Source organism: Pipistrellus hanaki (assembly GCF_964339955.1).
Source record: "Pipistrellus hanaki genome assembly, chromosome: 19".
NCBI lineage: Eukaryota > Metazoa > Chordata > Mammalia > Chiroptera > Vespertilionidae > Pipistrellus > Pipistrellus hanaki.
In genome coordinates this window covers 13,930,833-13,958,746 of record NC_140521.1, presented here as the reverse complement: position 1 = coordinate 13,958,746, position 27,914 = coordinate 13,930,833, and the positions used below count along the sequence as shown (strand labels likewise).

Below are 27,914 nucleotides of genomic sequence, written 5' to 3'. Positions count from 1 at the left end.
GGCTGCCCAGTTCTTAGGGGAAAAGACCCCCAGTGCTCACCTCAGTGCTCCACGGGAACGGTCACTGCATTTGTGTGACGTAGCAGAGGGGAAAGGCGAGAGGCAGGCTGGCTGGAGTCCTCCTGAAATCTGGTTCTACAACATAGTAACCTTACACCGCTCATCTCCGGAAGAACGAATGTATTTCCGGTATAGGTGGTCGTGAGAAAGAAATAAGATATACTTCAGAGTCTGAAAAGTGCCAATTGAATGGTACTATGTGGTCTATACGGTAAGACCTTTCAAATTTGTCCTAACCCGCCTTTATCCATTCATGGTCTTTTCTCTCTGCCTAGAATGTGCCTTTTCTATGGGCAAGCTCCTCCCTCCTTTGTCTCATGGTGGTTTCACTTACCAGCATGGCCTCAGTCACCTCGTATGAACTGCCTGCATAGTTCCCCATTAGACTGAATTCCTTGCTGGGCACACAGTTAATCCTTACAACCATTCCAGTCCTGGTGCAGAGGAGATGGTTAATAAGCCCTTGTTGAAGGAAGCTTAAAAAACAAACAAACAGAACCACGACTAGAGTATCAAGATTGTATTACCAGTTCCAGCTTCAGATCCTTTGCGGGATTCTTGTCCTTTGCTTTCGGCTGTGTTTAAAGTCAAGGCCTTCCCTGACCTGACATTCTCTCTCCCTCTCGGTTACAGCTATCCTGTCAGCATCTTCTCATGAGGGCACTTTTGAGGAGTCAGACCATCTGACTTCCAGCTCTCCTCTGGGCCACTAACTAGCTTCCTGATTTTAAAAATAAAATTCACCTTTGGCCCAACTTAGTCACTTACCAGCAATGGTATTGCAATACTCTAAAGTGTCATGATTAGTTAAGAGATGTTAACAAGTGATGTGTTAACATCAAAACATGTGGAATACTACTTTTTAAAAGTATATACTAGACTTGAATCTCTAAAAGAAAGGCACTGTCATTCACTTACTTCCTAATAAAGTACCTGCTTTCTTGGGATGAAAAGAAGGGATAAGTCATCAACAGCAGTGGGTTCAGCTGGATTCAGATCCTGGATTCGTCGATGAGGCTACATGCTGTTCTGACACTTCAGAGTCTGATTTCTCTTCTCTCTGAGACATAAAGGCTTGCTTCATTTTCTTTATGAAGGATACCGCACCAACGCGGTCTTCAGCCATTAAATGAGAAGGTGCAAATATAGAGCACCTGAAGGGCAGACCAGAGCAAGCATTAACACGGAGATGAGCTATGCCTGTGCCACTCAGCTAGCCCTGCTCAAGGGGACACATCCACCCCGTTTGTGACCGATGGCCCCTTCTCATTCCTCGTCGTCTGAGCCATTCAGGAGGGCCTTCTGGCAAGTAGGTTCAGACTTCAGCTTCTGAATGCCAATGATTTCTCCTCCTCTGTGCCTCTTGAGCCGGGTCAGGAGGCTGTGATAGAGAAATGGTAACAAGTCAGCCCCCAAACTCCCTATTCCTTCACTGAAGGATGTGAAGGCATCTAATGGTTCTTCAAGCATTTACTTTCTTAAATATTGTGACTTCTCAGTACTCATTGGTAGATAAAGGGATCGTGGTTAATAACACTTAACCCTTTGCTGTCCCCTCTCAGGGGACATTGCAGTTTATTAGTGATTATGGGGAATTGAGTTAATTCAACGCACGTTTCGCAAAGTATCGTCGAGTAGCTGGTAGCCAATGTCCAGAATGGTTCGGAGTGCAAAGGGTTAATAGTTATTGTTGTAATTGAGACTAAACTTGGGTCTCCTGCCTCCCTTTTTATTTCTGCACTGACCAGGCGGTAGAATGAATAGATACTATGACCTTGAGTTGCGTTCTGTTTGGTCTGCCCGGAAGTCTCTCTGGGTGAAGTGTATCTGCTTTGGTAGGGAAATCAGGACCCAGGGACAGAGAGAGGGGCAGCTAAGACAACAGCTAATGCCGTGTGCCCACAGCCACTCGGGCACTGTGGTTAAGGACTGGAGCTCTGCCATTTGCTCGTTGGGCGACCTTGGTCACATTAGTCTGTTGAAGCCTTGGCTTTCCTGTCTGGAAAACATTACATATTTCACAAAGTGATAAGGATTAAATTGGGCAGCGTATGAAGTGCTGCCCGTGGTGCCTGGGTATTGTTTGCTGTCCTCTCGGAAGAGCACTTCAGCTGCGTGGTGTCCTATCTGATTGTCGCAAGGCCCCGTGGGAAGTAGGCGATGGGCTCGAAATGAGCAGGGACAAGAGCAGGTCTGCAGGCCGGTGCAAGGTTGCCCAACTAGCAAATGTTTTCTGTCACAGCCCAGTCCTGAGCTCTGTCAGATCTGCCTCTGCAGCCTGCATCTGTCCCAGGTTACTATGACCAGTCAGACCCTTAGCCTTCTCAGAGCCCCATCACCCTCATTCATAGTCTAGAGCAGCGGTCGCCAGCCTCTCGGACCTCAGGGACCACCGGTTGGCGACCGATGGTCTAGAGCACCTGGCACAGGACTCGGCGTTTAGCTGGTCCTTGTTAAGTGGCAGGAGTTAGTTGGGAAAGGGATCCCTGGAATTAAAAGTGGTGCAGGGGGTTGGTTAGGAAGGAAAACCTTGCCGGAAGTCTCGGGGACGTACCAGTGCACGAGAGCGTAGTTGATGCCCACGATGCAGAGCGCAGCCAGGTAGTGCCAGCAGAAGCACATGGTGATGAACATGAGGTTCGCGTGATTCTCCTGGTCCCACTGCGGGCTTCCGAAGGGCGGGAACAGCACAAACCCAATCTGGCGGGGCACACAGAGAAGACAGCCTGTCGTTAGCCGCCTTCTTCCGTGGTTACCAAAGGCACTCGGGCCGCATTCCCCACGCCTGCCTTAGCGTGGAAAGACGTTTTGCACGGGAGAATGGCTGGGTTAATTCTGGTTTTAGCGAAGGCTTATTTCCAACCAAATTTTCCGGTGGACAGTTCAGCAGGTGGAGCCTGCTGATGGTATCAGCACCTCCATGGGGAGGGCGGATGGGGAAATCGTTAGTCTGCTCACTGTGTACGCTCCATAGACTCTGCTTAACGCATCGGCAGGCTATTCATGGGTACAGCTCCCCAAGTCCAGGGGCTGCCGTCTAAGTCCACCCATGTGGCATGTCGGACTTCACCTGGACGCGCTCCGGGGGTCCCCTCCACTAATGTGACCAAGGTCCCCAGGTTGTACAGCATTAGGAGCAGTGTTTGGGTAATTACCTGCCAGAACCAGGTGCCTTGAAGAATAACGAGCGAGGTTCGGAAAAGTTCCAGCACAATGTTGTCCCGAAGGATCACCTCCAGGAAGATGCTGAGCGCCCCTCCGAACACGGCGCACAGCAGCAGCGAGTGGATGTACTGGTCCAGCGGCGGCCGGTTGTGGACATGGTGGTAGAAGAGGAAACCTGCCCCAGAGCCAGGCACGGCCGTCAGAGGTGCCCGTTTCCACGTCACCCCGCACACCCCATTATAGAATGTCCTCAGCCAGGGTCTCCTGCCCTTGGGAAGTCAGTGTATGGAACATTACAGGACAAGCAATGGACAAATGAAATAGGTGTGTGTGCTGCCCCAGCCGGGTGGTTCAGTGGTCAGTGCCAACCTATGAACCTGGAGGTCACGGTTCAATTCCCGGTCAGGGCACATGCCTGGGTTGCGGGCTCAGTCCCCAGTAGAGGGCATGCAGGAGGTAGCTGATCAATGATTCTCATCACTGATGTTTCTATCCCTCTCCCCAACTCTCTGAAATCAATAAAACTATATTTTAAAAAAAAAATGTGTGTGTGTGTAAAGTGGGTATAAGCAGCAAAGGATCTCTTTTTACAGAATTGATGGTAGGGTTTAATATAGGATGGGTAAGTGAAATATTGCTGATTGGTGACATATTATGTGTGAGTTTACTTGAAACTCGGTTTTGCCTTCATGTACCTTTTTTTAAACTCTTCCTGAGATAACGGAAGTCAGTGAGGTTGCTGGATTACAAGATTTTTTTTTTTTTTTTTTTTTTACAACCCCCTTTTAACATGGTGGGTCTCCTATTTGTGATGGAGTCCTGACAGTGACACTCTGGGTGGGGGCTGGAGTGCGGAATTTCTCTTCCCAAACCACAGGGAGTCAAAATCTGGCGTGGTGGCAGTCACCCTGTCTTCAGACAGTTCTTGTTTACGTGTGGATGTGCACACATGCACTCAAATGGATGAGGGGGAAGGGCAGGGAGAGTTTGTACACTCCTAGCCAGTGACTGTGCCTAAAAGCCTTATGCTTTCCTGGGTTCTTTAAAAAAAATTTTTTTTAAATTGATTTCGGAGATGAAGGGGGGGAGAGGGAGAATCATCAATGATGAGAATCATTGAATGGCTGCCTCCTGCAAGTCCCCCACTGGGGATCGAATCTGCAACTCAGGCATGTGCCCTGGCCGGTAAGTGAACCATGACCTCTTGGTTCATAGGTTGATGCTCAGTCACTGAACCTCAGTGGCCGGGCCTTTTGTGGGTTCTTTAAGGAATATGTCACCTATACCAGTGGTCGGCAAACTGCAACTCGCAAGCCATATGCAGCTCTTTGGCCCCTTGAGTGTGGCTCTTCCACAAAATACCACAGCCTGGGCGAGTCTATTTTGAAGAAGTGGTGTTAGAAGTTGAAGTTTAAAAAATCTGTACTGTTGATATTTGGCTTTGTTGACTAATGAGTTTGCCGACCACTGACCTGTGCCATCCAGACTAAGCCTGCTCGGTTATTGAAGCTCAGAGATTGGGATTTTTCTGGGGAAGGGTGTTCTGTTTGTGATCGCTCTGGTGTCCGGGCCCAGATCCCTCCTAACCACAACTTGCCAGTTTCTTCCCTGTTCCTTACCACTAAGTTACCTTCATTGAAGGTTGCCACAGCCATCACCAGCCTGTCAACCCCCAAGGGCACGTGACTGACGAGGTAGGTGAGCATGTCCGTGATTCCGGAGACTGCGAAGAACAGGTACATGGTGCTGTGCTGCCAGTTCATCAGCTTGATCCACTCTTTGTCCGAGTACAGGTGGAGGTGGGGCCCGTCCGGAACAAACTGCTCTGCCAGCATCCCTGCAGGGAAGCGAGAATGGAAATTAGGGAAGAGTAATTCTAAGACAATGGGGAGAGAAGCCAAAGACAACCCCAAATCAGGAGTGGCCCTACTCTGCTACTGCTGTCCAAAGTAAGGTCTTGGCTGTGTAGGAACCTGAGTTGCTGTTCCTTGGACGGGGGCATGTGGAGGGAGGAGGAGCAGCCATGGAAACGCAGCCACAGGGCACAGGAAACTTCTGGGAGCTGAGACGGAGGGGAGGCGTTGTCACCTCAGCGCGAGGGTGGCAGTTATAACTTAATCCTGGGGCTCCCTCTGCCCAGGGAGCAGGGAGAGAAAGCCTGGAAGGAAACCGTTAAGTCAGGAATAATAGAGTCTGAGCAGACACTGGTGATGGAGATACTTGTGCACGCCCGAGGGAGGGAGGCTGCTCCCAGTGGCTCTGTGGTCCCAGCTCCTGTCATAGCCTTAGGTTTCAGTGTTCTACACGTCACCTGGGGGGTTCCTCCATTACTGTGTCCCCGGAGAGGCAAGCTTCATGCCCTCAATGTCAACCTGCTTTGAAGGCGAAAGCTTTGCCTTTATGCCTGGTGCCCAGAGTGTTCTTGGGGCTACGGTAACTCTTCCACGACACATTCGGGACCCTGCTCCCCAAACCCAGCCCCTGTCTGAGTGGGTGAAAACCCAGGAAAGGGAAGGCCCATCAGAGCTGGAGGCCAGCTGTAGTTCCCCCCTGTGTACCCCTTTATCTAGATCGGTGAGTTCTTGGCTCATAGCGAGAGCTCAGGAAATCATTGGTGAAGGAGGTGTTTTCACCCAGACACAGTTTTTTAGCTTGTTTAGGCCAATACCAGTTAAGCCATGTGGTCCCTGTTTACGTCTCGGCTCCGGAGAGATGAGAAAGCCTTTCTGATGCCCGAGCGGCTGGTGAATGGGCAAGTCCAGCTGGACCAGGAAACAAAGCTATGTTCTGTGCCAACTCCCAGGGAAGCCACTGGCCTGGCTTCAGCTGCGCCCAGGAAACCGGAGATGGTGGGTGGCAAATGCCATTGCCGAGAAAGGTCCCTCGCTGGTACCACTCACTCCTCCTGGGCCGCCAGCAGAGTGGCATAGATGAGGAGGAAGTGGGTGAATTTTGTAGCGGAAGGCACCATAAAGGAAGATCCCTCTCTCAGCCTCTGTGGGCTTCTTTCCGTCTCTTCCGCTGCCTCTGACTAGCCCCAAGCAGAACACTCCTCTCTGTACCTGCTTGAGGTTTGGGGTGGAGGGTATGCCAATGAGTAGGGCTTTACTCTTGAGATTCTAGAGGAGAGACAGTTGGGAAAAAGATTTTTCTAAAACTCAACTCTATTTAGTCTTCTCATAACTCAGGAGCTTATTCTCTTAAGTTCTTTTTTCTACTTTGGTGGTTTGCCCTTTTCATCAAGTATATCTTCTGTTCCTACAACTATGTCTTTCTAGGGTAGTTGTTGGCAAGCCGCGGCTCGCGAGCCACATGCAGCTCTCTGGCTCCTTGAGTGTGGCTCTTCCACAAAATACCACGTGCGGGCGGGCACGTACAGTGCGATTGAAACTTTGTGGCTCATTCGCAGAAGTCGGTTTTCGGCCTGGGCGAGTCTACTTTGAAGAAGTGGTGTTAGAACCCACAAGGCGCCAAAGAGCCGCATGTGGCTCGCGAGCCGCGGCTTGCCCACCCCTGTTCTAAGGCCAAGGATGTCATTTACTTGGTACTCTCTCACAGTGCACCGAGATGCAAGGCACCGTTCACTGTCGATACCACAAAGTTGGGTGCACAGCAGATATTGCGGTGAAATGTTCAGTGGCTAATGGACAGCCCGTTCTCTATTATCTCTACCCATGGAGCCGTCCATCCACCGGGCCCAGAGAGGGGGCTGGAGGCTCTGGGTGTGATGGGGGACCCCCTGGACCCCGAGGCCCCCCTCCTTACCAATGACGGGAAATAACGTCCTGATGGCTGCCTCAATGATCTCCAGACGCTCATAGTTATGCCTCGGTTGGCCTCTTCTCCCCTTTCGGTGAAAGTACTTCAGGGGGTACTTCACCGACCACCACAGCCCGACGATCAGGAAGAAGCTGCCCGGGAGAGCGTGGCCCTTGAAGTTTGCCATCGGGGCCCTGGGTCACCTGAAACACAGGGGCAGCTGTCAGGTGGCTGAAGGAGGAAAACAAGTGGGTATCTTGGCAGGAAATATAACATGCGACTGCCGAAACTGGTTTGGCTCAGTGGATAGAGCATTCGATTCTGGTCAAGGGCATGTACCTTGGTTGTGGGCACATCCCCAGTAAGGGGTGTCCAAGGAGGCAGCTGATCAATGTTTCTCTCTCATCGATGCTTCTAACTCTCTATCCCTCTCCCTTCCTCTCTGTAAAAAAAAAAAAAAATCAATAAAATATATTAAAAATACAACGTGACTGAGGAGTCCAAGTCACAAACCGTATGGAGAAGGGCCCACTCAATCTCATCAAGTAGGTCTGTGTCCTGTCACCAATGTCTGACCCTGAGGTTTGAACAACATTGGTAAATAGCAGGGGGAGTGGGGGTGGGTGGGGAGAAGGGAAAGGGAGGATAGGTAAATATTAATTGATTTCAGGGTAGAAAAGTCTTCCTTACACATAAAGGAGGGAGTAAGAAAAATAGTCATGGACACTGGTACTTTATAGATCAGCACACGAGAAGGCAAGCCAGTGGGGCGAAGCTACCATCTGTGGGGTTATGACCAACCGCCTGTCAGAGTCCTGCCCAGCCTGGAACCAGGGGCAGTGCCTCTAGAGGGGCCTCCGGTGGCCTCAGGTCCCCGGTCCCCCGCCCTGGTGGCCCTCAGTGTGCAGTGGGACCTGGTTGGTGCAGAGCGCGCCGCCCCCCCCCCCCTCCAGTCCAGGGAAATGGGGTGCGGCAGGGAAGAGGGCCACTCCTTGTCCTTCATGCATGGGTTTTTATATATTTCATTGCAACAAAGCATGCAAAATGATATATTAGCTGAATAAACTTAGGGCCACCAGGAGAAAAACACTGAACCAACAACTGGTGGATGTGGTCCCGTGACCCCTGCACAGCCTTCGCCTGCTCCTCTCTAGTCTGGAGCCATTTTGCTCGAATGGCTGTAAAGTCTCAGGGAAAGGGAGCCTCTAACGGTGGCACATATAGCACAGCTGCCTGAGCCCCCAAACAGAGGCTCCCTATTTTATTTTTAAATTATATGTTTTTAATTGATTTCAGAGATGAAGGGAGAGAGACATCCATGATGAAAGAGAATCATTGATCAGCTGCCTCCTGCATGGCCCACAGTGGGGATTGAGCCCGCAACCCAGGCATGTGCCCTGTCTGAGAATTGAACTGTGACCTCCTGGTTCATAGGTTGATGCTCAACCACTGGGCCACGCCGGCTGGGCTGGAATAGTTATTTTAAAAGGCACCCCAGGAAAAGCAAAGCCAGACTTGGGATGGGATTCCTCAGCTCAGGTCTTGTCTCAATGTCTAGACCATGGGAATGAACTCCAAATGGCTATTTCCTCATCACAATATTTCCTTCCAGAGCCTTTACTAATTAACCAGGAACATCCCATAGAACGAACGGGCAAAGACACGAACACAGTTCACAAATAACACGCCGATAAGGAATCTCACTGGAATCAAAGACATGCGAACGAATGCACGGTATCATTTTCACCTAATCGGAGTATAATTTGAAAAATTAGAGATTTGATGCAGCTCTAACATAACTATGGTCAACATGATTCAAATTCAATAAAAGTCAAAATAGTTACATCAACACCGTCTTATTCCACACAAGATTTCAGGCTTGGTTTCTTTTATCCTGGCTACAGTAGCATAGACTAGGGGATCAACATGAATTATGTAGAATTTATTCAGAAGGAAAGTGCCCTTTTTTTTTTTTTTTTTTTTTTTTTGCAGCGTGGCTGGTGACCTAAAGCAATGTCGGGTGGGAGAAAAATAGCAGTTGATGGAGATCTAGAACATACCACTTAGGAAGAGAGAGCATCGTGGTCTGCTCAGCCTATTCCAACCCTGCCGTCCAGCACTGGCTACAAGGTCAGGGCTGGGTCACACCCGATCCATTGTCAGTTGAGGTTTCCACCCTTCACCAAGTGCTTTCACAAGCTTCTAGAAAATGCTTACCGCTTTTAAAGTGTCCAATAGCATTTAAAGTTTTACAATGAAAAGCAGCAGCCACGTGTTCTCTCCTCCTCCCACCACAAACCACTTTGAATATTTTTTCTTTCTTCCTGGTATCGATAATTACCTCCATCGTTCTAGTTAATCCGTGCACACGGCCATCTGTTAATTTACTGTTGTCGGGCAATCTCTGGCAACTTCCTGGAGCCCTCCCTCTCACAGCCTCCCCCTTTACTTCACAGGTCTTCCATGACACACATTGATTGAAATCATTAGCGACATTATCATGGCTCTGTAAATCCAAAGTCCTTACAGGGCTCCATGGGACCTGAGCTCTCTCTTTGATCCCTCCTCCCCCTCTATTGCTTCAACAAGTACCACCCTCTCCTGCTTCCGGGCTGTGTGCTAGCTGTTCTTTCTAGACCAGTTTTCCCACAGAGAGCCGACTGTTTATTCCTTCACTTTGCTGGGGTCTCTGCTGAGATGTTTCTTTATTCCCTATTTTATGCAAAGTAGCAAATGTGTCCCACTTTCAATCCATATATGCTTCTAAATTTCTTTAATGAATCACCATCTGTAGTATGTATTGATCCTTTTTTTTTTTTTTTATCATCTAGGTTGCCCACTAGAATGTAAGTTCCGTGAAAGTAGGTAATTGACCTGCTTTGTTATTGCAGGTTGCTCTGTACTCACATAGGGTCTGACACATAGTATGTAAGCACTCCAATATTTGTGGGATGAATGCTAATTGTCTTTTTCCAGCAACAAAAGCAAAATGTGTCTTTTGTAAATATTTTCTATCAATCTGTGGCTTGTCTTCTAATTCTCTTGACTTTGTCTTTTGCGAAGAAGAAAATTAATTTTAAGTAAAGTCTAGCCTGGCTGACATGGCTCAGTGCTTGAGCATCAATCTATGAACCAGGAGGTCATGGTTTGATTCCCAGTTGGGGCACATGCCAGGGTTGCGGGCTTGATCCCCAGTGGGGGTTGTGCAGGATGCAGTCAATCAGTGATTCTCATCATTGCTGTTTCTATCTCTCCCCCTCTCGTCCTCTCTGAAATCAATTAAAAATATATGTAAAAAGTCTAACATTTTTTTTTCATAGATCATGTCTTTGTTGTTGTATCTAAAAAGGATCACCATACCCAACTTCATCTAGGTTTTCTATGTTATGTTCTAGAAGTTTTCTACTTTTACATTGTACACTTAAGCCTAGGGTCCATTTTGAGTTAATTTTTTGATCAACATAAAATAATTCTCCGTTTTCACTTAATATGTAAAGCAGGCCCCTTTCAAGATCAGGCCTGTTATACACCTTTGTTTTTGTTTTCTTCTTTTTAAAAAAAATATATTTTATTGATTTTTTTTACAGAGAGGAAGAAAGAGAGATAGTTAGAAACATTGATGAGAGAGAATCATCGATCAGCTGCCTTTTGCACACCCCCCACTGGGGATGTACCCGCAACCAAGGTACATGCCCTTGACTGGAATGGAACCTGGGACCTTTCAATCCGCAGGCCAATGCTCTATCCACTGAGCCAAACCAGTTTCGGCTACACCTTTGTTTTTCTAACCAGAAGTTCAGAAAAACCCAGCTTTGTCAGTGCTTCCTGCCCTTCTCCATTCTTCTGAGAGCAGTATCCCAAATGCAGGCTGACTCCTTATCTGCCTCTGAGTCCATACCCGGGCCCACCCTCCCCTTCTCCCTGATTGAAATTTATATCAGTAAGGCCTGCTGCACATCTATAGAAACTACTTAAGAATTTACTTAGGCTTCTTGGAAGGCTGAGTATCTGGATTTGATAGGGGAGAGAAAGGGAGGAAGTAAATTTCTTCCATTAGCAAATTATATGCTAAGCTTATTAGATTAGCTACATTACGGAACATATGGTAGAGATATAAGATAGGTCAGTCTTTATGAGGAAGCACAAGGCAATAACTAACCTCACATAAAAAAATAAAAACTTAAGACTTCTATCGAATTAGGGGTGTGCCCATCGCAGATGAGTGGATGAAAAAGCTGTGGTAGATTTACACAATGGAATGCTACCTGGCTGCAAAAATGAAGGCATCTTACCCTTTGTGACAGCATGGGTGGACCTGCAGAGTATTACGCTAAGTGAAATAAGCCAGTTGGCAAAAGACAAATACCTTATGATCTCACCTGTGTAATCTAATGAACAAAATAAACCAACAAACTAAATAGAAACAGAGGCATGGGTACATGGAACAGACTGACAGCTGTCAGAGGTGGGGGGGAGGGTTGAAAAGTGGGAACTGGATGAAAGAAGGTGAAGGGATTAGCCACATAACATATATACCGTATTTTTCGGACCATAAGACGCACCGGACCATAAGACGCACCAGTTTTTAGAGAAGGGAAATGAAGAAAAAAAGATTCTGAAACAAATAGTGTCCTAAAATATTTTATGTGCATTAAAACCCAACATCACAGTCATAAACACATGTAATCAACCCTGTAAACAGCAGCATTTAGAACCATTTAGAACCATTATTAACAAATACAGTCAGCAAAAGACAAAATGTACTGTAAAACACAATAACAAGAGACTTCAGTAATAAATTAGAATAAAGTTGAAGATCTATGGTAAAGGTTCTGCTGAGATCTACAGTACACCTACCCAGCAGTCAAGCACGGCAACAGAGGGCGGAGAGGAATGATTGGGGGAATAGACGCGGCATTCTTCCGGGCACGGAGTACGGGCCAGCAAGGGGTACAGGCGATGATTACGGTTTGGATTACGCAGTTACCGTACACCGCACCTGGGCTGACATGGAGATATGGCTGCAGCGAGGGCATGGAGGCTGACTACTATACATGGGAACTCCTCTACCACTCGGGGTTTACAGAGCGGGGCAGACACTCTGGGCACGGAGGAATGGACAGTGGCTGCAGCAAGCACACAGAGCCAGGCAAGTAAAAAAACTTTTTTTTTACAGTATATGTGTAGGCTATATTTGGACCATAAGACCAGGGACTTTTCCCCCCCACTTCTGGGGGGAAAAAAGTGCGTCTTATGGTCTGAAAAATACGGTACATAACCCACAGACCCACACACCAGTGGAGTGATGGACAGAGGGGAGGCCGGGGCAGAGGCTGGGTGGAAGGGGGGGGGAAATGGGGACACCTGTAATAGCACCCCAACAATAAAAATAAATTTAAAAAAATGTAGACTTCTAATAATTTGGATAACAACATTCAGATAGGTTTAAGTCCCTGAGAATTCTAGCTTTAAAAATAATTGTAAAAAATATTAAATTAAAAAAAGCAAACATTGAAGGAATGAGCATGAGGAGAGCTAAGGGCATGGCTTTCACAGCAGGAGGAAGAGCTAAAGCCGACTGCCCCCAATTAGTGATGATGGGATGCTAACAGTATGGACTACCACCTATCACAGAGCACCTGGAACTCTGCTTAGTTCCAATCACAGCGTTGACTTCATGATGAGTTACCTTCACCTTGGAATATTATGCAGCCATGAAAAAGAACGAGCAGACCTGTCACTCACTCGGCACAGCTGCGCTTGGCACTGCTGCTGAGTCTCCTCACCCAACACCCCCCCCCCCCCCCAGCTTCACCAGGGCCAGGCCATGCTCTCCCAGAGAGGGATGCTGGAAACCTCGAGATGGGCTTAGTTTGGGAATGTGCAAACAGTATACTTGAAAGTCAAATCAACCAGACACTGTGGTCCTTCCTGCCCTAGAGTCTCTGGGAAGGGATTCAGCCAACCACAAACGGGCCGAGGAAGGCTGAACTGGGGAAGATGTAAGTCAAATGTTCTATTGGTCAGGTGTATGCTAGTTCTTAGGTTTCCACGGGGCTCCTAAACTTCCCTTTCAGATGTGGTCCCATCATGGAAAGAACACGACCTGTTCAGACCCAAGTGCAGTTCTGGTCTTGCCACTTCTACTGCTGTGACCTTTGCCCAGTTCCCCAACCTCTGCATCTCAGGACACCCTCCTAAACCAGGAACATTAGAACCTACTTCAGAGGGATCTTGTGAGGATTAACTGAAAATGTCTGCTGCTAACCAGAATAAGTTAAAAAAAATAATATATATATATATATATATATATATATATATATATATATATATTGTTATTGATTTCAAAGAGTAAGGGAGAGGGAGAGAGAAACATCAATGATGAGAGAGAATCATTGATCGGCTGCCTCCTGCATGCCTCCTGCATGCCTCCTACTGGGGATTGAGCCTGCAACCCATGCACGTGCCCTTGACCGGAATCGAACCTGGGACCCTTGAGTCCACAGGTCGATGCTCCATCCACTGAGCCAAACTGCTAGGGCTAGAGTAAGCTTTTAATAAATGCCAGTTTCCTCTCTCCTCTGGCGTTCTTAAACCTGTTCCCACAATTCACAGGGGAGAAGCCTGGGCGTCTGTCAGGAGAAGTATACTTATTGCACTAAAGCTGCTGCCCTTTGCTTTTCATAGCTGACCTCCCCCAAAGGGGTGTGTGTGTGTGTGTGTGTGTGTGTGTGTGTGTTGCTAGGGAAGTAGGCCCTGGGGAGAACAGAGCATTTTACTGCAGAACCTGATTTTTATACTTCCTGACCCTGTCCTCCCCACAGAAACGCTCACCTGGTTTCCAGTCTGAGTGTACTTTGGAATACAACCAACACTGCCTGACTCAGCTTTCTGTTTCTCTGCAAATGACGAGGGCAACACCCTCCTTCTTCTGAGCTCCTTAGTAACAGGAGGCAGGGAAGCACAGGCACCACGTTGGCAGCCCTCTGTGGCCCACTGGCCGGTGTGGCCATAGCCTAGTCCAGTGGTCGGCAAACTCATTAGTCCACAGAGCCAATAGCCACAGTACAACGATTGACATTTCCTTGGAGAGCCACTTTTTTAAAAATTAAATTTCTTCTAACACCACTTCTACAAGATAGACTCGCCCAGGCAGTGGTATTTTTGTGGAAGAGCCATACTCAAGGGGCCAAAGAGCCGTGTGTGGCTCGTGAGCCGCAGTTTGCTGACCACGGGCCTAATCCTGAGCTTCTGGGGAGGTGTATCCTTGCTCCAAGGCCTGAGCGACTCTGGAGTCCACCCCTGTTTCCGAACTGACAGCGACTGCCATCATTGTTATTTTCTCCGCAGGTGCAGGACCAGAATAACAGAGTGAACCTTGTTCTGGCACGAGCTCACGATGCTATTGAGCAAAATTACCGTGAATGAGAGCTCATTTACCTCCTGGCTCAGTGTGGTTCCTATGCAAATTATGGTATCATTCCTGCTTTTACTTCTCTTTTTTCTCATTGGAGCTTATTAATTACGAGACTCTGTGCTGGGTGCTGAGGAAATAATAACAGGAATAAGAAATGGGCCCTACACTCAAGTTTATAATCTAGGAGGGAGCTATATACTTGTGAAACAGTGCATGTCATGGGATATGTGATAGCAGTCCTGGTGGACATGGAAGAATAACTCACCAGACATTCTGAGAGGCCTGCCCAGAGGAGTCTGGCATTTGAGCTGGGCCCTTCTTGATTGCTTCTTTCAAACTGTCATGAACATTAGGCAGTCTTATTGGAATCTTTTTTTTGTTAATCCTCACCCAAGAATATTTTGGCACTGATTTTTAGAGAGAGTGAAAGGGAGGGGGAAAGACAGAGAGAAACATCGATGTGAGAGAGATACATTGTTTGCCTCCCATATGTGCCCCAACCAGGGCCAGGGATCAAGCCTGCAACTGAGGTATGTGCTCTTGACCGGAATCAAACCCTAGACCCTTTGGTTGGCAGGCAGGTGCTTCATCTACTGAGCCAAACTGGCTACAGCTAGAATCTTAAAGACTGAAATTCACTTCTCAAGATCTGGCCTCTGAGTTAGAAGACCTGGGTTCTAGTCCGAGTTCTGCTATGAGCTCATTCTGTGACCTTGAACAAGATATGTAACCTCTCAGGATAATGTCCTTGTTTGTTAAAGGGGTGGTTTGGAAGAGGTAATCTCCATGGCATTTCCTGGTTCTAAAATACCTTTCTTCCTTTGTTCCTAACACACTACACAAATGAATGAAATGAAAAAGGAAAAGAAATTAGAGCAAGTTTAGTCATGGTGGGGGAAGAATGGAACTAAGGTTACGGATTCTACCAACAAAGAAGCATCACCAGCAGTCCCTTCAGCATGATTAGACTGAAGGAGGCATCTCTGAACTTGAAACATATTTTTAGAAAAAAATATTTTTATTGAATTCAGAGAGGAAGGGAGAGGGAAAGAGAGATAGAAACATCAATGATGAGAGACAATCATTGATTGGCTGCCTCCTGCACGCCCCACACTGGGGACCAAGCCCGCCACCTGGGCATGTGCCATGACTGGGAATCAAAACATAACCTCCTAGTTCATAGGTTGACACTCAATCTTTGACTCACACCGGCCAGGCAAAGTTGGCTTATTTTTTATGCAAAAAGGGAAAAGGCTTAGTATATTCTTCCTATTTTCTCTACTACCAGGGAACTTGTTCAGCACTTACATCAGTGAACAAGGTGGATGCTGGCTTCTACTCCACTCAACAGCCCTTGTCACGTGCAAGCTCCTCCTCCTATTTTCCATAGACAAGTTTTTGAAAACACGTCACTTCTCTCAAAACCTGAGTTCGCTTCATATTGTTTCATTCAATGGAAATCTTTAAAACATGATCTTAGTAGACCTCTCTTGTTCTTGACACTACTAGTCACTTATCTTTGAAATGATCTACTCCTTTAGCTTTCATGACATTATTCTCTCCAGGTTCTATTCATCTTCCATAATCTTCTTCCTCCCCTTTCAGAAGTCCTCTTCTTTTGTCTGCCTCCTAAACATGAGCCATCTTTAGCCCATTCATCTATGTCTTTGTCTTATAAGAACTCATACACACCCATGGCTCCATTAACAGTTGCATGCAGATGACTCCCAGGACATCTCTAGCCCTGAGCTCTTCTCTAAGTTTCAGACTCCTGACTCTAACCTGCCAAACAGACAGGCACACACATAAACACACAGGTTCTTCTCAGTCACCTTCACGTTAACATGTCCCAAACAGAGCTCATCTTCCTTCCCCACCAAACTGGCTTTTCTGTGTCCCAAACACTTGGGCAATGGCTCAACACCCAGTCCCTCTGAAAGCCAGATTCCTGGGAGTCACCCCAGACTCCTCTTTGTCCCTCACCCTGCAGGGTTCCTGTTCCCCGAGAAACTAAAAAAAACTCTTGCTTATTTCATTTCTCCACATTTTCTGGTGTACCTTCTTTCCTTTCTGTTCCTCCAATTATTTCACTTAGGCTCATAGTGTCTTTTCCTTGGACTACGCAATGCTTCTAAGTCCTGTTGCCCATCAATTTTTCCACTTCTGCAGCCACAGTCATCTACCCACAATGTAGATCTGACTGTACCACCATGGAATTTAAAATATTTCATCGATTGCCCTGGCTGCTGTGGTTGGAGCAATGACCCGTATGCCAAAGGTGAGGGTTCGTTTCCCGGTCAGGGTCCGTGTGGGAGGCAACCGATTGATGTTTCTCATCAATGTTTCTCTCCTTCTCTCTCTCTCAAATCAATACAAAATTAAAAAAAAAAAATGTTTCATTGACCAATCGCCACATGGATGTAGCCCACTCCCCTTTGCATTTCATATATAGTAGTCTCTCTGTATCTGTAGGGGATACATTCTAAGACCCCCTAATGGATACTTGATACCATGGTTAGTACCCAAACCTACATATATATATATGTTAGTATATATATATTCCAACATAGTACCCATACCAACATGTGCCACCTCTGTGCTACCATAGTGCTTTACCACATATCTTGATTTTTATCATTTCCTTGTCACATTAAAATTATACATTGACATGTCTTCCTCACTAGACTAGTGGCTCCTCAAAAGCAGACCTTATCTGCTTCATCTTCAACTTGCCAAGGCTGAGCACAAAGCCGGGCATCTAATAACAGTTCTTGATCTGAAATGAACAGATGCAGCTTAGCCTTACCCCTAAATCATGAGGAAACTGCCATCTAAATCCAGTCATTAGTGAGGTTTCTGGGTCCAGTACTTTCTCATATAATTTTTAGGGTTAGATGCGTCCTTAAAAGGATCATCTAGCACTGTGCCTCTTCGGAAAAGGTAAGCAAAGGAGTATCTGAAATCACCAATATGGACCAATATATTCTATATTTTCTTCTATCCTAGAATAAATTTTATAAACTAGGCAGTAAGAGACTAACCACAACTTTAGAGTAAATATAAAAATATACTGTAATATTGTAAATAATGTCAATGTGGTCTCTCTTAAAATATCCTCTTGTACTCTACAACTCGCCTCTTCACTTAAAGGAAGCACTTCCTGGCTTCTCTTTGGCATGTCCCAATAGCCAACATCACTACTCTTACACTTTGGGGCTACTAGTAAGTAAAATAAGGGTGACAGAATACAAGCATCGGGGTCTGAGACAGTCAATCTGATGATTGAGGTAGATCCTCTAAGTCAGTGGTCGGCAAACTCATTAGTCAACAGAGCCAAATATCAACAGGACAATGATTGAAATGTCTTTTGAGAGCCAAATTACTTAAACTTAAACTTCTTCTAATGCCACTTCTTTAAAATAGACTCGCCCAGGCCGTGGTATTTTGTGGACGAGCCACACTCAAGGGGCCCAAGAGCCGCGTGTGGCTTGCGAGCCACAGTTTGCAAACCATGGCCCTAAGTGACTAACAAGTGGGAACAATAGTGTGAAGATGTGGGAAAAGGCATGATTCACAGCCGGGCGAGAAGGAATGGAATGGCATGAGATGTCATCACACAGCTCAGAATGGCATGCAACTTAAAATTTATGAATTGTTTCTTTCTGGAATTTTCCATGTAATATTTTTGGGCCGTGGTTGACTGCAAGTAACTGAAACCAGGGATAGTAAAACTGTGGCTAAAAGGATCTGCAGGTCCCAGGACTTACTTGGCTCTTTGCCCACCTCTCCATCCTCATCTCCCATTTCCCTCCCAACACAGACCTTCAGAGTACACTTTGCTCATGCTAGTCTCTCCACCTAGCATATCCTTTGCATTTTTCTTCACCCGACTGTCCTTTGCTCAGTTTTCAACACGTGGGCCTTATTTCCTTTAGACCAGTGGTCAGCAAACTCATTAGTCAACAGAGCCAAATATCCACAGCACAATGATTGAAATGTCTTTTGAGAGCCAAATTACTTAAACTTCTTCTAACGCCACTTCTTCAAAATAGACTCGCCCAGGCCGTGATATTTTGTGGAAGAGCCACACTCAAGGGGCCAAAGAGCCACATGTGGCTCGCGAGCCGCAGTTTACCGACCACGGCTTTAGACAGTCCTCTGTGAACTCCAGGTTGGGTTACATGTGCCACCTCTGTGCTACTATAGTGCCTTATACATATCTTGATTTGTATCACTTCCTTGTCACATTAAAATTACACATTGACATGTCTTACTCACTACCCTAGTGGCTCCTCAAAAGCAGACCTTATCTGCTTCATCTCCAACTTGCCAAGGCTGAGCACAAAGCCGGGCATCTAATAACAGTTCTTGATCTGAAATGAACAGATGCAGCTTAGCCTTACCCCTAAATCATGAGGAAACTGTCATCTAAATCCAGTCATTAGTGAGGTTGCTGGGACAAGTACTTTCTCATATAATTTTTATAGTTAGATGCGTCCTTAAAAGGATCATCTAGTACTGTGCCTCTTGGCAGTAGGTAAGCTAAGGAATATCTGAAATCACCCATATGGACCAATATGGTACATCAATTTCACCTAAAGATTTTGCAGAATATGACTTTCCTGGTAAAACAGATAGAGGTGGATTGTAGAGTATCATACACATTCAGGCATTAGGAATGACTTCAGCCCTAACCGGTTTGGATCAGTTAAGAGCGTTGGCCTGCAGACTCAAGGGTCCCAGGTTCGATTCCGGTCAAGGGCATGTACATTGGTTGTGGGCACATCCCCAGTAGGGAGTGTCCAGGAGGCTGCTGATCAATATTTCTCTCTCATCAATGTCTCTAACTATCTCTCTCCTTTCCTCTCTGTAAAAAAATCAATAAAATATATTAAAAAAAAAATGACTTCAGCTTATTCTAGGCTGTTAGCCAAGCCTCCATGTCGTGGGGGCACACATTCTATGGTGAGTGGTAGTATCTGAGAAACACGAATGGACAGATCATGGTTTTACATGGTAGTTTAGTTCTTGACAAGAGCCTTTCATATAAAAATAAATAGCACCAGCAAGACAGAAGCACAGAAACGACCTCAAATCAGCCAGAAGAGAGAAGTTTTTCATCCTGGGCTTGGGCAAGGCAGGCAGGTCTTCTGAAGTAGCACATCACTGTGTTTTATTATTCCAGAATCTTCCAGATGTTAAAGGTAGGGGAGAGGAGACAGAAAAACAGCATTAAAACACAAGAGAAGGCTTGGGTCCCAGTGGGGGCCAGACCAAAGAGAGCGGAAGGAGAGGAAGGCCTGTGGAGGCGAGATGTGGAACATGAAGAAAAAAATTCCAAATAAGACTGTGGTCAAAGATGGGCTGTCTGCGGGGTTTTTGGTGATAACCTCAGAAATTATTACATCTGTAGTAAAATGACATAGGGAGTTTTCACCCCTGGGAAGTTCTACCTGGAGTCCTGGTAGTTTGACAACTTCCTGGTCTGTTATCTTCCAGCTGTTCTCTCTATCAACTTTGAGGATGAGGGAACTGACATAAAAAGATGCCGAAGAGCCCAGCCAGCGTGGCTCAGTGGTCGAGTGTTGACCTATGAACCAGGAGGTCATGGTTTGATTTCCAGTCAGGACACATGTCCGGGTTGTAGGCTCAATCCCCAGTGTGGGGAGTGCAGGAGGCAACCAATCCATGATTCTGATCATTGATATTTCTACTTTTCTCTCCCTCTCATTTTCACTCTGGAATTAATAAAAACATATTTTTAGTAAAAGGTGCAGGAGAAATAGAGGAAACAGCAAGGGAACATGTAGGAAGGGCTCATTTAAAAAGGATAGTGACACCGAAACCAGTTTGGCTCAGTGGATAGAGCGTCAGCTTGCGGACTGAGGGGTCCCGGGTTCGATTCCGGTCAAGGGCATGTACATGGTTGCAGGTACATCCCCAGTGGGGGGTGTGCAGGAGGCGGCTGATCGATATTTCTCTCATCGATGTTTCTGACTATCTGTCCCTCTTCTTTCCTCTCTGTGAAAAATCAATAAAATATATTTAAAAAAAATTAAAAAATATAAAGGATAATGACATCAATTGAAGTCAAGCCACATTAATCCGGAGCTTACTATGCATCAGGCGTTGTTCTAGGACCGGCGATGGAGGAACAGGGAGAGCAAGACTGACCCCCAGCCTCCAAGGAGTTGGAAAGTCTCCCTGGAAGGCGCCTGAGAAGGAAAAGGCCACAGTGGAAACGCCAGTTTCTAACGTGGAGGCTTTCCCCTGAAGAGGTCTGGAAAAGCGAGACCAGGAGTCACGCATGTAACATGGTACCCGGCGTCTCCATGGGACCTGAAGCTTCCCCAGCCGAGAGCGAGGAATCTGCCTCACACACAGACCCTCACGTCAGGCTGCACAAGGGAAACCAGCATGGATTCGGAGAGTGGCCTTCAGGGACAGAAATCCTCTCCCAGGTCCTATGGCCAAGCAATTCTCCAGAGGTACTTGGACAATCTTTCCCCAGGAAGGCCTCCTAAAGAAAAGCCACCAGGAGAATTATGCTTTTCCATCTCGACTAAATCTTCTCCTAAACAGCCTGTTAGGACAAACGCTGGCATGTGCTAGAGCTTCTTCAAAGCCCCGGATTTATTCTGGGCTCCTAAGTATTTCATTATGGGCAGGGAATATATGTTTTAGAAATGCTTGCTCCAAAACAATTATTTGTACACGTGTGCCTTGCCCTAGAATCTCTCTTTTTAGTTTTCTAATATATATATATATTGATTTCAAAGAGAAAGGGAGAGATATAGAGAGATAGAAACATCAATGATGAAAGAGAATCACTAATTGGCTGCCTCCTGCATGCCCCCTACTGGGGGGGGGGGATCTAGCCCACAACCCAGACATGTGCCCTTGGCTGGAATCGAACCTGGGACCCTGTAGTCCGCAGGCTGATGCTCTATCCACTGAGCCAAACCAGCTAAGGCACTTATTTATTTTTTTTAATACGAAAGAACTCAGTCTTCATGGATGCCTCTGATGGTCTCTGAGACAGTCAGGGATGCCGAGGGCACACAGGTGACAGAAGCACCCTAAAGTGGGTGGAGTCCAGAACAAAAAGTCTGATTTTGAATCCTAGACTACCACTTCGCTTCCACAAAAGAAGAATCTCTACTGCTAAAGAAATTATATAATAAATAAATCTAAGTTATTAATGGCCTTTTCTCAAATGACTAGAGATGGGGCCTTTAAAAAATATTCTTTATTAATTAAAGGGCCTTACTTTTTTTTTAAAAAAAATATATATATATTTGTATTGATTTCAGAGAGGGTGAGAGATGGAAACATTAATGTAGAGAGAGAATCATTGATTGGCTGCCACCTGCACACTCCACACTGGGGATTCAGCCTACAACCTGGGCATGTGCCCTGTTTGGGAACTGTACCATGATCTTCTGGTTCATAGGTCAATGCTCAACATCTGAGCCATGCTGTCTGGGCTAGAGTTAGGGCCTTTTTAATGAGAAACTGATTATATCAGGAAGCTGCTGGAGACATAACGCCAGCAAAAAACCGTGCTCTGCCTGATCATCCTGCAATGAAGCTTGCCACTCTACAAACACCCTATACAGAATTTCCTCCGTATGCCAGTTTTATTTTCAGTACACTATTCTTAAACTTGGACATTTCAATAAAGCCCCCAACACAAAAGGCAGAGCCCAAAATAACAGTGAGACTTTGAAAATAAACAGACTCTGTAAGCAGCTGATGAAAACTTAAAAGAGTAGGAAAAAATTCCAAGTTAATATTCTCAGAGACATAGGAGAAGATATTGTATCCATGAAATAAAAAGAGGATTCCATAAAACAAAACATTCAGAAGGCTCCGTACCCAAGTAAAAGCCCTTGGGAATTACACATGTCATGGTAGAAGTAGAAACATTTCATAGGAGGGTTTGGGAGATTTATTAGACCTAAAAGACAGGAGACAGCTTTGAACTTGGGGAAAGATAAGCGACTCAGAGGGTGGAACCAAGAGACCCGACATCTAAATAATTAATGTTTCAGAAAAACAGGACAGAGGAAATGATATAACAAGAAAATCACCCAGAACTGCAGGATATGATTTTTATTTTATTTTATTTTATATATTTTATTGATTTTTTTTTCCAGAGAGGAAGGGAGAGGGATAGAGAGTTGGAAACATCGATGAGAGAGAAACATCCATCAGCTGCTACCTGCACACCTCTCACTGGGGATGTGCCCGCAACCAAGGTACATGCCCTTTACCGGAATCGAACCTGGGACCCTTGAGTCCACAGGCTGACGCTCTATCAACTGAGCCAAACCGGTAGGACCAGGGTATGGTTTTTAGATGAAAAAGGACTTCAAAATACCTGGAACAATGACAGAAACAAACAACCAAACAAACACACCCTATCAGTAACTAATGGCGTGGTGAAATACCAGAACAGGAGGAATATAGAAAAGAAAACCCTACAAACTCCCGGGGATCAAAACCAAGTCCAAGGGACCGGAAGTCAGAATGGCATCACCTTCTCAACAGCACTCCCCGGAGACGGGAGAAAATGGAACAGTGATTTCAAAACTGAGAGGAAGCTATTTCCAGTTAATACCCCTATCCAGCCAGCATCCGCCAAGTGGGAAGGAAGAAAATGGACATCTTAAATGCGTAACATCTTAAAAAGCAGCCATGTCCTGTGGGGCCTGACTTCTCTATAATTTGGGGAGCATTCTTTACAAAACAAACAAACAAACAAACAAACAAATCATAAAATTGTAAATACAAAATTGGGTGTGAAAGTGAATATGCATTCAGATTGAGAAAAGAAATCACAAGAAATCAGAGCCATGGAGGTTCAGGACTCTTTTAAAATCTCTTAAGGAAATTGACCAAAAATGCTTCTTTTAGAATTTTTTTAAAAAAATTGATTTCAGAGAATAAGGGAGGCAGAGATATATGTAGATAGATAGAAACATCAATGATGAGAGAATCATTGATTGGCTGCCTTCTGCACTCCCCACACTGGGCATCAAGCCTGCAACCCAGGCCTGTGTCCTGACTAGAAGGGATCCATGTTGTGCTCTCACATTGATGTTTCTCTCTTCTCTCTTCCTCTCTCTAAAAATCAATCAACTATTCTTTTTTGTTAAAAAACAATCCTGGTTTATCAAAAGGCACAGTTGTGAATAATATCTGCATAGTCGTAATAATGTGAACACTAATTAAACATTGCTGTATTAAACATAAGTAGAATATCTTGGGATCTTGCAGGAAACAGAGGTTAAGATGAGATGGAATAAAGGAAACCAAATCTTCATCCTTCAAGGTAGGAAGTTAACAGATAGTATCTAGAACTGGAAAAAGAAAAAGAAATAGCCAGTAGCATGCTATTTGGCAATATGGTGGTAAATATGAGGAGAGAAAAAAAAAAAAATAGCCCAGAGCATTACAAGTAGTCGCCTATAGGGGGCAGCTCAGTATGAGCTCCATAAAGACCTCAGAACTATACATTTATTTATGTTGACCAAAATAAAAAATTTAAAAAATGAAGTCACAAACAGGAGTTTTAGGAGAATATAGGCAGGCGCAGGGAATTTGTAGAATTGGGGGCCATGGAAAAACACAGGGCTACCGATTGGGAGAAGGTACATCTCCACAACACAAGGAAGCCAGGTGCAGGGAACAGCAACAGTTGCATTCACATAAGACAAGGGAGCTGGAAGTAGCAAAAAAGGTCTATACTTACAAAATGAAGAAGGAAGGAAGCCAGAAAGAAAAGAACAATGAGGGAGGCGGGCATCCATGTTCCATGTGGTGTTTGACCTTTGAGCCCAGGAGTTACTATAGTAACCAGTCCAAGGGAATAGTGACCAATCAGAGGGGATATCAAGGCACCAGGATCTGCAGCCTTTATAAGCAGCAGAGAAAAAGAACTCAGGAGGATCCTTTATCCCTCCCCAGGTGGGAGTCCATTCTGTGGGACTCTTTCCCTCTTCCCACGTGGGAGTCTGTACTTGCTCTTCAATAAATCTCCACCTTTGCCATACTACCCTCTGTCCGTGGATTCATTCTTTGACTCTGGTGGACAAAGAATCCGGGTTCCAGTCCAAAAATTCCGTTTCAGGAATGTCCTCCAGAGGAGTGATACAGAAAGCTGTTGGACATACAATGAGGTGTCCCTGCTAAAACGCCCCCAATTCAATGTTTTTTAAGTTGTGCCCCTGCAAACAATTGCATCTTAATTACCAAGAGGGCTGTTTATTATTCAGATTTCCAGGCCTGTCCCAGACTTAAGTAACCAGCATTTTTTTGGGATGGGCTTCAGACTCTATAATTTAAAAAGTTCCTCCAGACCCACTATATATCTATTGCTTGTTAGTAAACCAAAGAAATAAACAACCTAATAACCGAGGTAGAAGACAAGAGTCAAGACGCAGAAAACATACGAGGGCAAATTCCCATAACCGCCTACCCAATCAACATCCTTTCTCCCCTCTTCCTTATTTTTTAAAAATATTTTTTATTGATTTTTCACAGAGAGGAAGAGAGAGGGATAGAGAGTAGAAACATCGATCAGCTGCCTCTTGCACACCTCCTACTGGGGATGTGCCCCCAACCAAGGTACATGACCTTGACTGGAATCGAACCTGGGACCTTTCGGTTCACAGGCTGACGCTCTATCCACTGAGCCAAACTGGTTTCGGTTCTCCCCTCTTCCTTATTAACAGAACCCCTATTTTGTTGCATTGGCAATATGTCTGACAAAGCACTCAGTCCTCTCAGGCTCTCAGGAGTGACTATGGGACACATTCCTTACATAAAGGAGATGTAAGAAGTTGACTGGGTGGGGCTTTCAGGAAAGGTCTTATTTAAAAAAAAAAAAAAAAAAAAAAAAAAAGGCAGACTCAACTGGTACCTGCCTTCTGCCCTCCAGCTAATCCAGAAGAGATGCCTGTCCTTCAGCGAGGACGCCTGCTGCATGCCGAGGACAGTGGGGCAGGCAGAGGAGCTGCCCAGCCCTGACTTCTCAGCTCCAGACGCCCAGCTATTTGTGAAAAACAACCTCCTTACGGAAGTCACTGGAGAAGGGTGAACTGTGACTGCCTCTGAATGACATCTCACAGGTGTTCAAATGTTTATCTGATGTTTTTTTTTAAATCATTTGAGGAATTTAATATACAAAGAATTGCGAACAATAACATTCAGCACCCAGAATTCATAATGGTGAACATTTCTTCATATTAGTTTCTGAATTTTAAAAAATTGAACAAGATCATTATTATCTATTATGAATAGTACAGATATGACTAAACTCACCTTTTTCCAACACCTATATTCCTGCCTGTGTTGTTGATTTTTTTTTAAACCAGTGGTTGGCAAACTCATTAATCAACAGAGTCAAATATTACCAGTACAACGATTCAAATTTCTTTGGAGAGCCAAATTTTTTAAACTTAAACTTCTTCTAACGCCACTTGTTCAAAATAGACTTGCCCAGGCCATGGTATTTTGTGGAAGAGCCACACCTATGGGGCCAAAGAGTCACATGTGGCTCGTGAGGCGCAGTTTGCCGACCACTGTTCTAACCCAAGAAGCAATTATTTGGTAGCTACTGAGCATGTTTCATTGAGTGCCTCCTACAGGTTCTGTGCTGGGAATTACACATGGGTCAGACAAGTAAAGCTCTTCCCTTCATGGAACGTGGGCTATAGCAAGAGTAGAATAATCTACACAAGTTTGAGTCCAGGGTTGAGGGAAGCTACAGTCTCCTGTCACAGACTGCTCCCCTTCGCCCCCAAAAAGCAATAGAGTCCATCAAACTAAACCAGTTGACTTATGTATCTAGGAAATCCTCAAATGCCCCATGCCAGAAAGAACAGGAGTCTGAGCATCAGGAGACCTAGGTTTTAGCCACAATTCTTCAGCAAAGTAGAGTTGGGGAAGCAACAGACATACTTTCTCAATTTTTCCTGAATCTACCTCCTCCTACCCCCACGCCCCTTTGGAAAACAAGATGATTAAGCTTGATCATCTTTAAGGCTATCCTCAGCTCTAAAATACTTTTGTGCTGACATTGACAAAATGATGGGCATGAACTGTACCAAACAAGAATGTCTCTAAATTTATATTCTAAGAGTTCAAGTCAGAGAATAGATTGGATACATGTTCAGGAAAGACCAATCATAAATCCTCACCAAACACACACACACACACACACACACACACACACACACCACCCTGGATGGGCTGTGCTATTTGGGAGAGCTTTCTTTTTTGTTCTAGCTGCCACCCAACAGATGGATAAGCCCAGGCCAGATTCTCTGTATCTCGAAGTTTTAATGTCCTTATTTATGAACTCTGCCCTCCCAGTGCTGCCTGTGGAAATCACCATGTTCTCCGTAAAGCCCCCTTATGATGTGATAAGCCACTGGAAATGGCCTATGATACCCACAACACACTGGAAATGGCTTATAACAACCACATCCTGGCAGGGAAACAGTCGTGCGCTTTGATAGCTTCCGTTCAATCCGGCATCACCCAAAAGGCTGTGGGGTCTTTTGAGTGTCCTTCTCCTGGGTGACCCATTTTATTTTCACCCAAGAGAACAGACAAGAGAAGCAAAAGCAGCTAAAATGCAAACCACCTACTTGCCTGAACCTCAGTGTCGGTGTGTGTGTGTGGGGGAGGGGGGAGGGTGGGTGGTTTAGAAGGAAAACCCAGTTCAAATACAGCGTGGGGATCCTACCTGTGGTCCCTCATGGCTCACATGTGACATCATATCGATGGGTGAATGATCTGGCTTTTATGACTGGTTTACAGGAAAAGGCCATGGATACGAGCTCTGTCTGCATATGCAGTCATTAGCTGGTGACACAGGGGTGACTTCGGTTCTCTTACCCTCAGTGATAAGAAATTTCACAATAGCAGGGACTTTGGCCTCGGGAGTGGCTCACCTAGGGTAAAACTGCCCTTATCCATATCACCCGGGAGAGAGTTTAGAGTTTGAGGCCAAGCGATAACCCTTTCCTTATGGCCAACCCAGCGACACCTGCACTTTGACCAAGTAAGCGCAGAAGCCGATGTTAACCCAAAGGTGGCCGGGAGAGAAGAAAGCAGGTCTTTATGTGTCCTCCCCAGCCTTCGCCCAGTCCCAACGACCTCCAGGGGCTGTTTGCTGAGATTAGGCAAGAGACACAACCAAGGACGCACCGGGGGAAAATCGCCAAATAGAAGAACGTGCTGGACGTGAGGTCAAACAGCTTCCCGGTGGCCATCAGAGCCCACGGCCACCAGGGGGGCGAGGGAGGAGCCGCTGGGGTTGGAGCCTTCATGCCTCCAGGAGCTAAGCCACTGGTGGGGCCGTGTCCACTTCCCCCGGGGGGAAGCAAGAGGAAATTAAAGCTCCTGAATAATCAAGGAAATGGTGTGCCCAGATACCCAAACAAATACCCAAGAATAAATACAGGCAGACACCACGCCTCACCGCGCCCCTGGGAGGCGC

General features: G+C 45.8%; 1 protein-coding gene across 2 annotated transcripts; it reads right to left on the bottom strand.

The window, feature by feature from the left end:
- Positions 1–165: 165 nt before the first annotated feature.
- On the bottom strand, positions 166–27,287 carry TMEM45B (transmembrane protein 45B). 2 transcript variants are annotated; one of them, XM_084868373.1, is made up of 6 exons: positions 27,159–27,287; positions 6,991–7,187; positions 4,856–5,062; positions 3,216–3,400; positions 2,615–2,760; positions 166–1,441 (listed from the first exon to the last, which is right to left on the bottom strand). In XM_084868373.1, the coding sequence occupies exons 2-6, from the start codon at positions 7,169–7,171 to the stop codon at positions 1,327–1,329; spliced, it is 834 nt and encodes a 277-aa protein (XP_084724499.1). In that variant the 5' UTR covers positions 7,172–7,187; positions 27,159–27,287; the 3' UTR covers positions 166–1,326. The 2 variants fall into 2 exon arrangements, with proteins under 2 accessions (XP_084724499.1, XP_084724500.1); XM_084868374.1 differs by lacking the exon at positions 27,159–27,287 and having other exon boundaries at positions 6,991–7,278.
- Between the last annotated feature and the right edge of the window lie 627 nt (positions 27,288–27,914).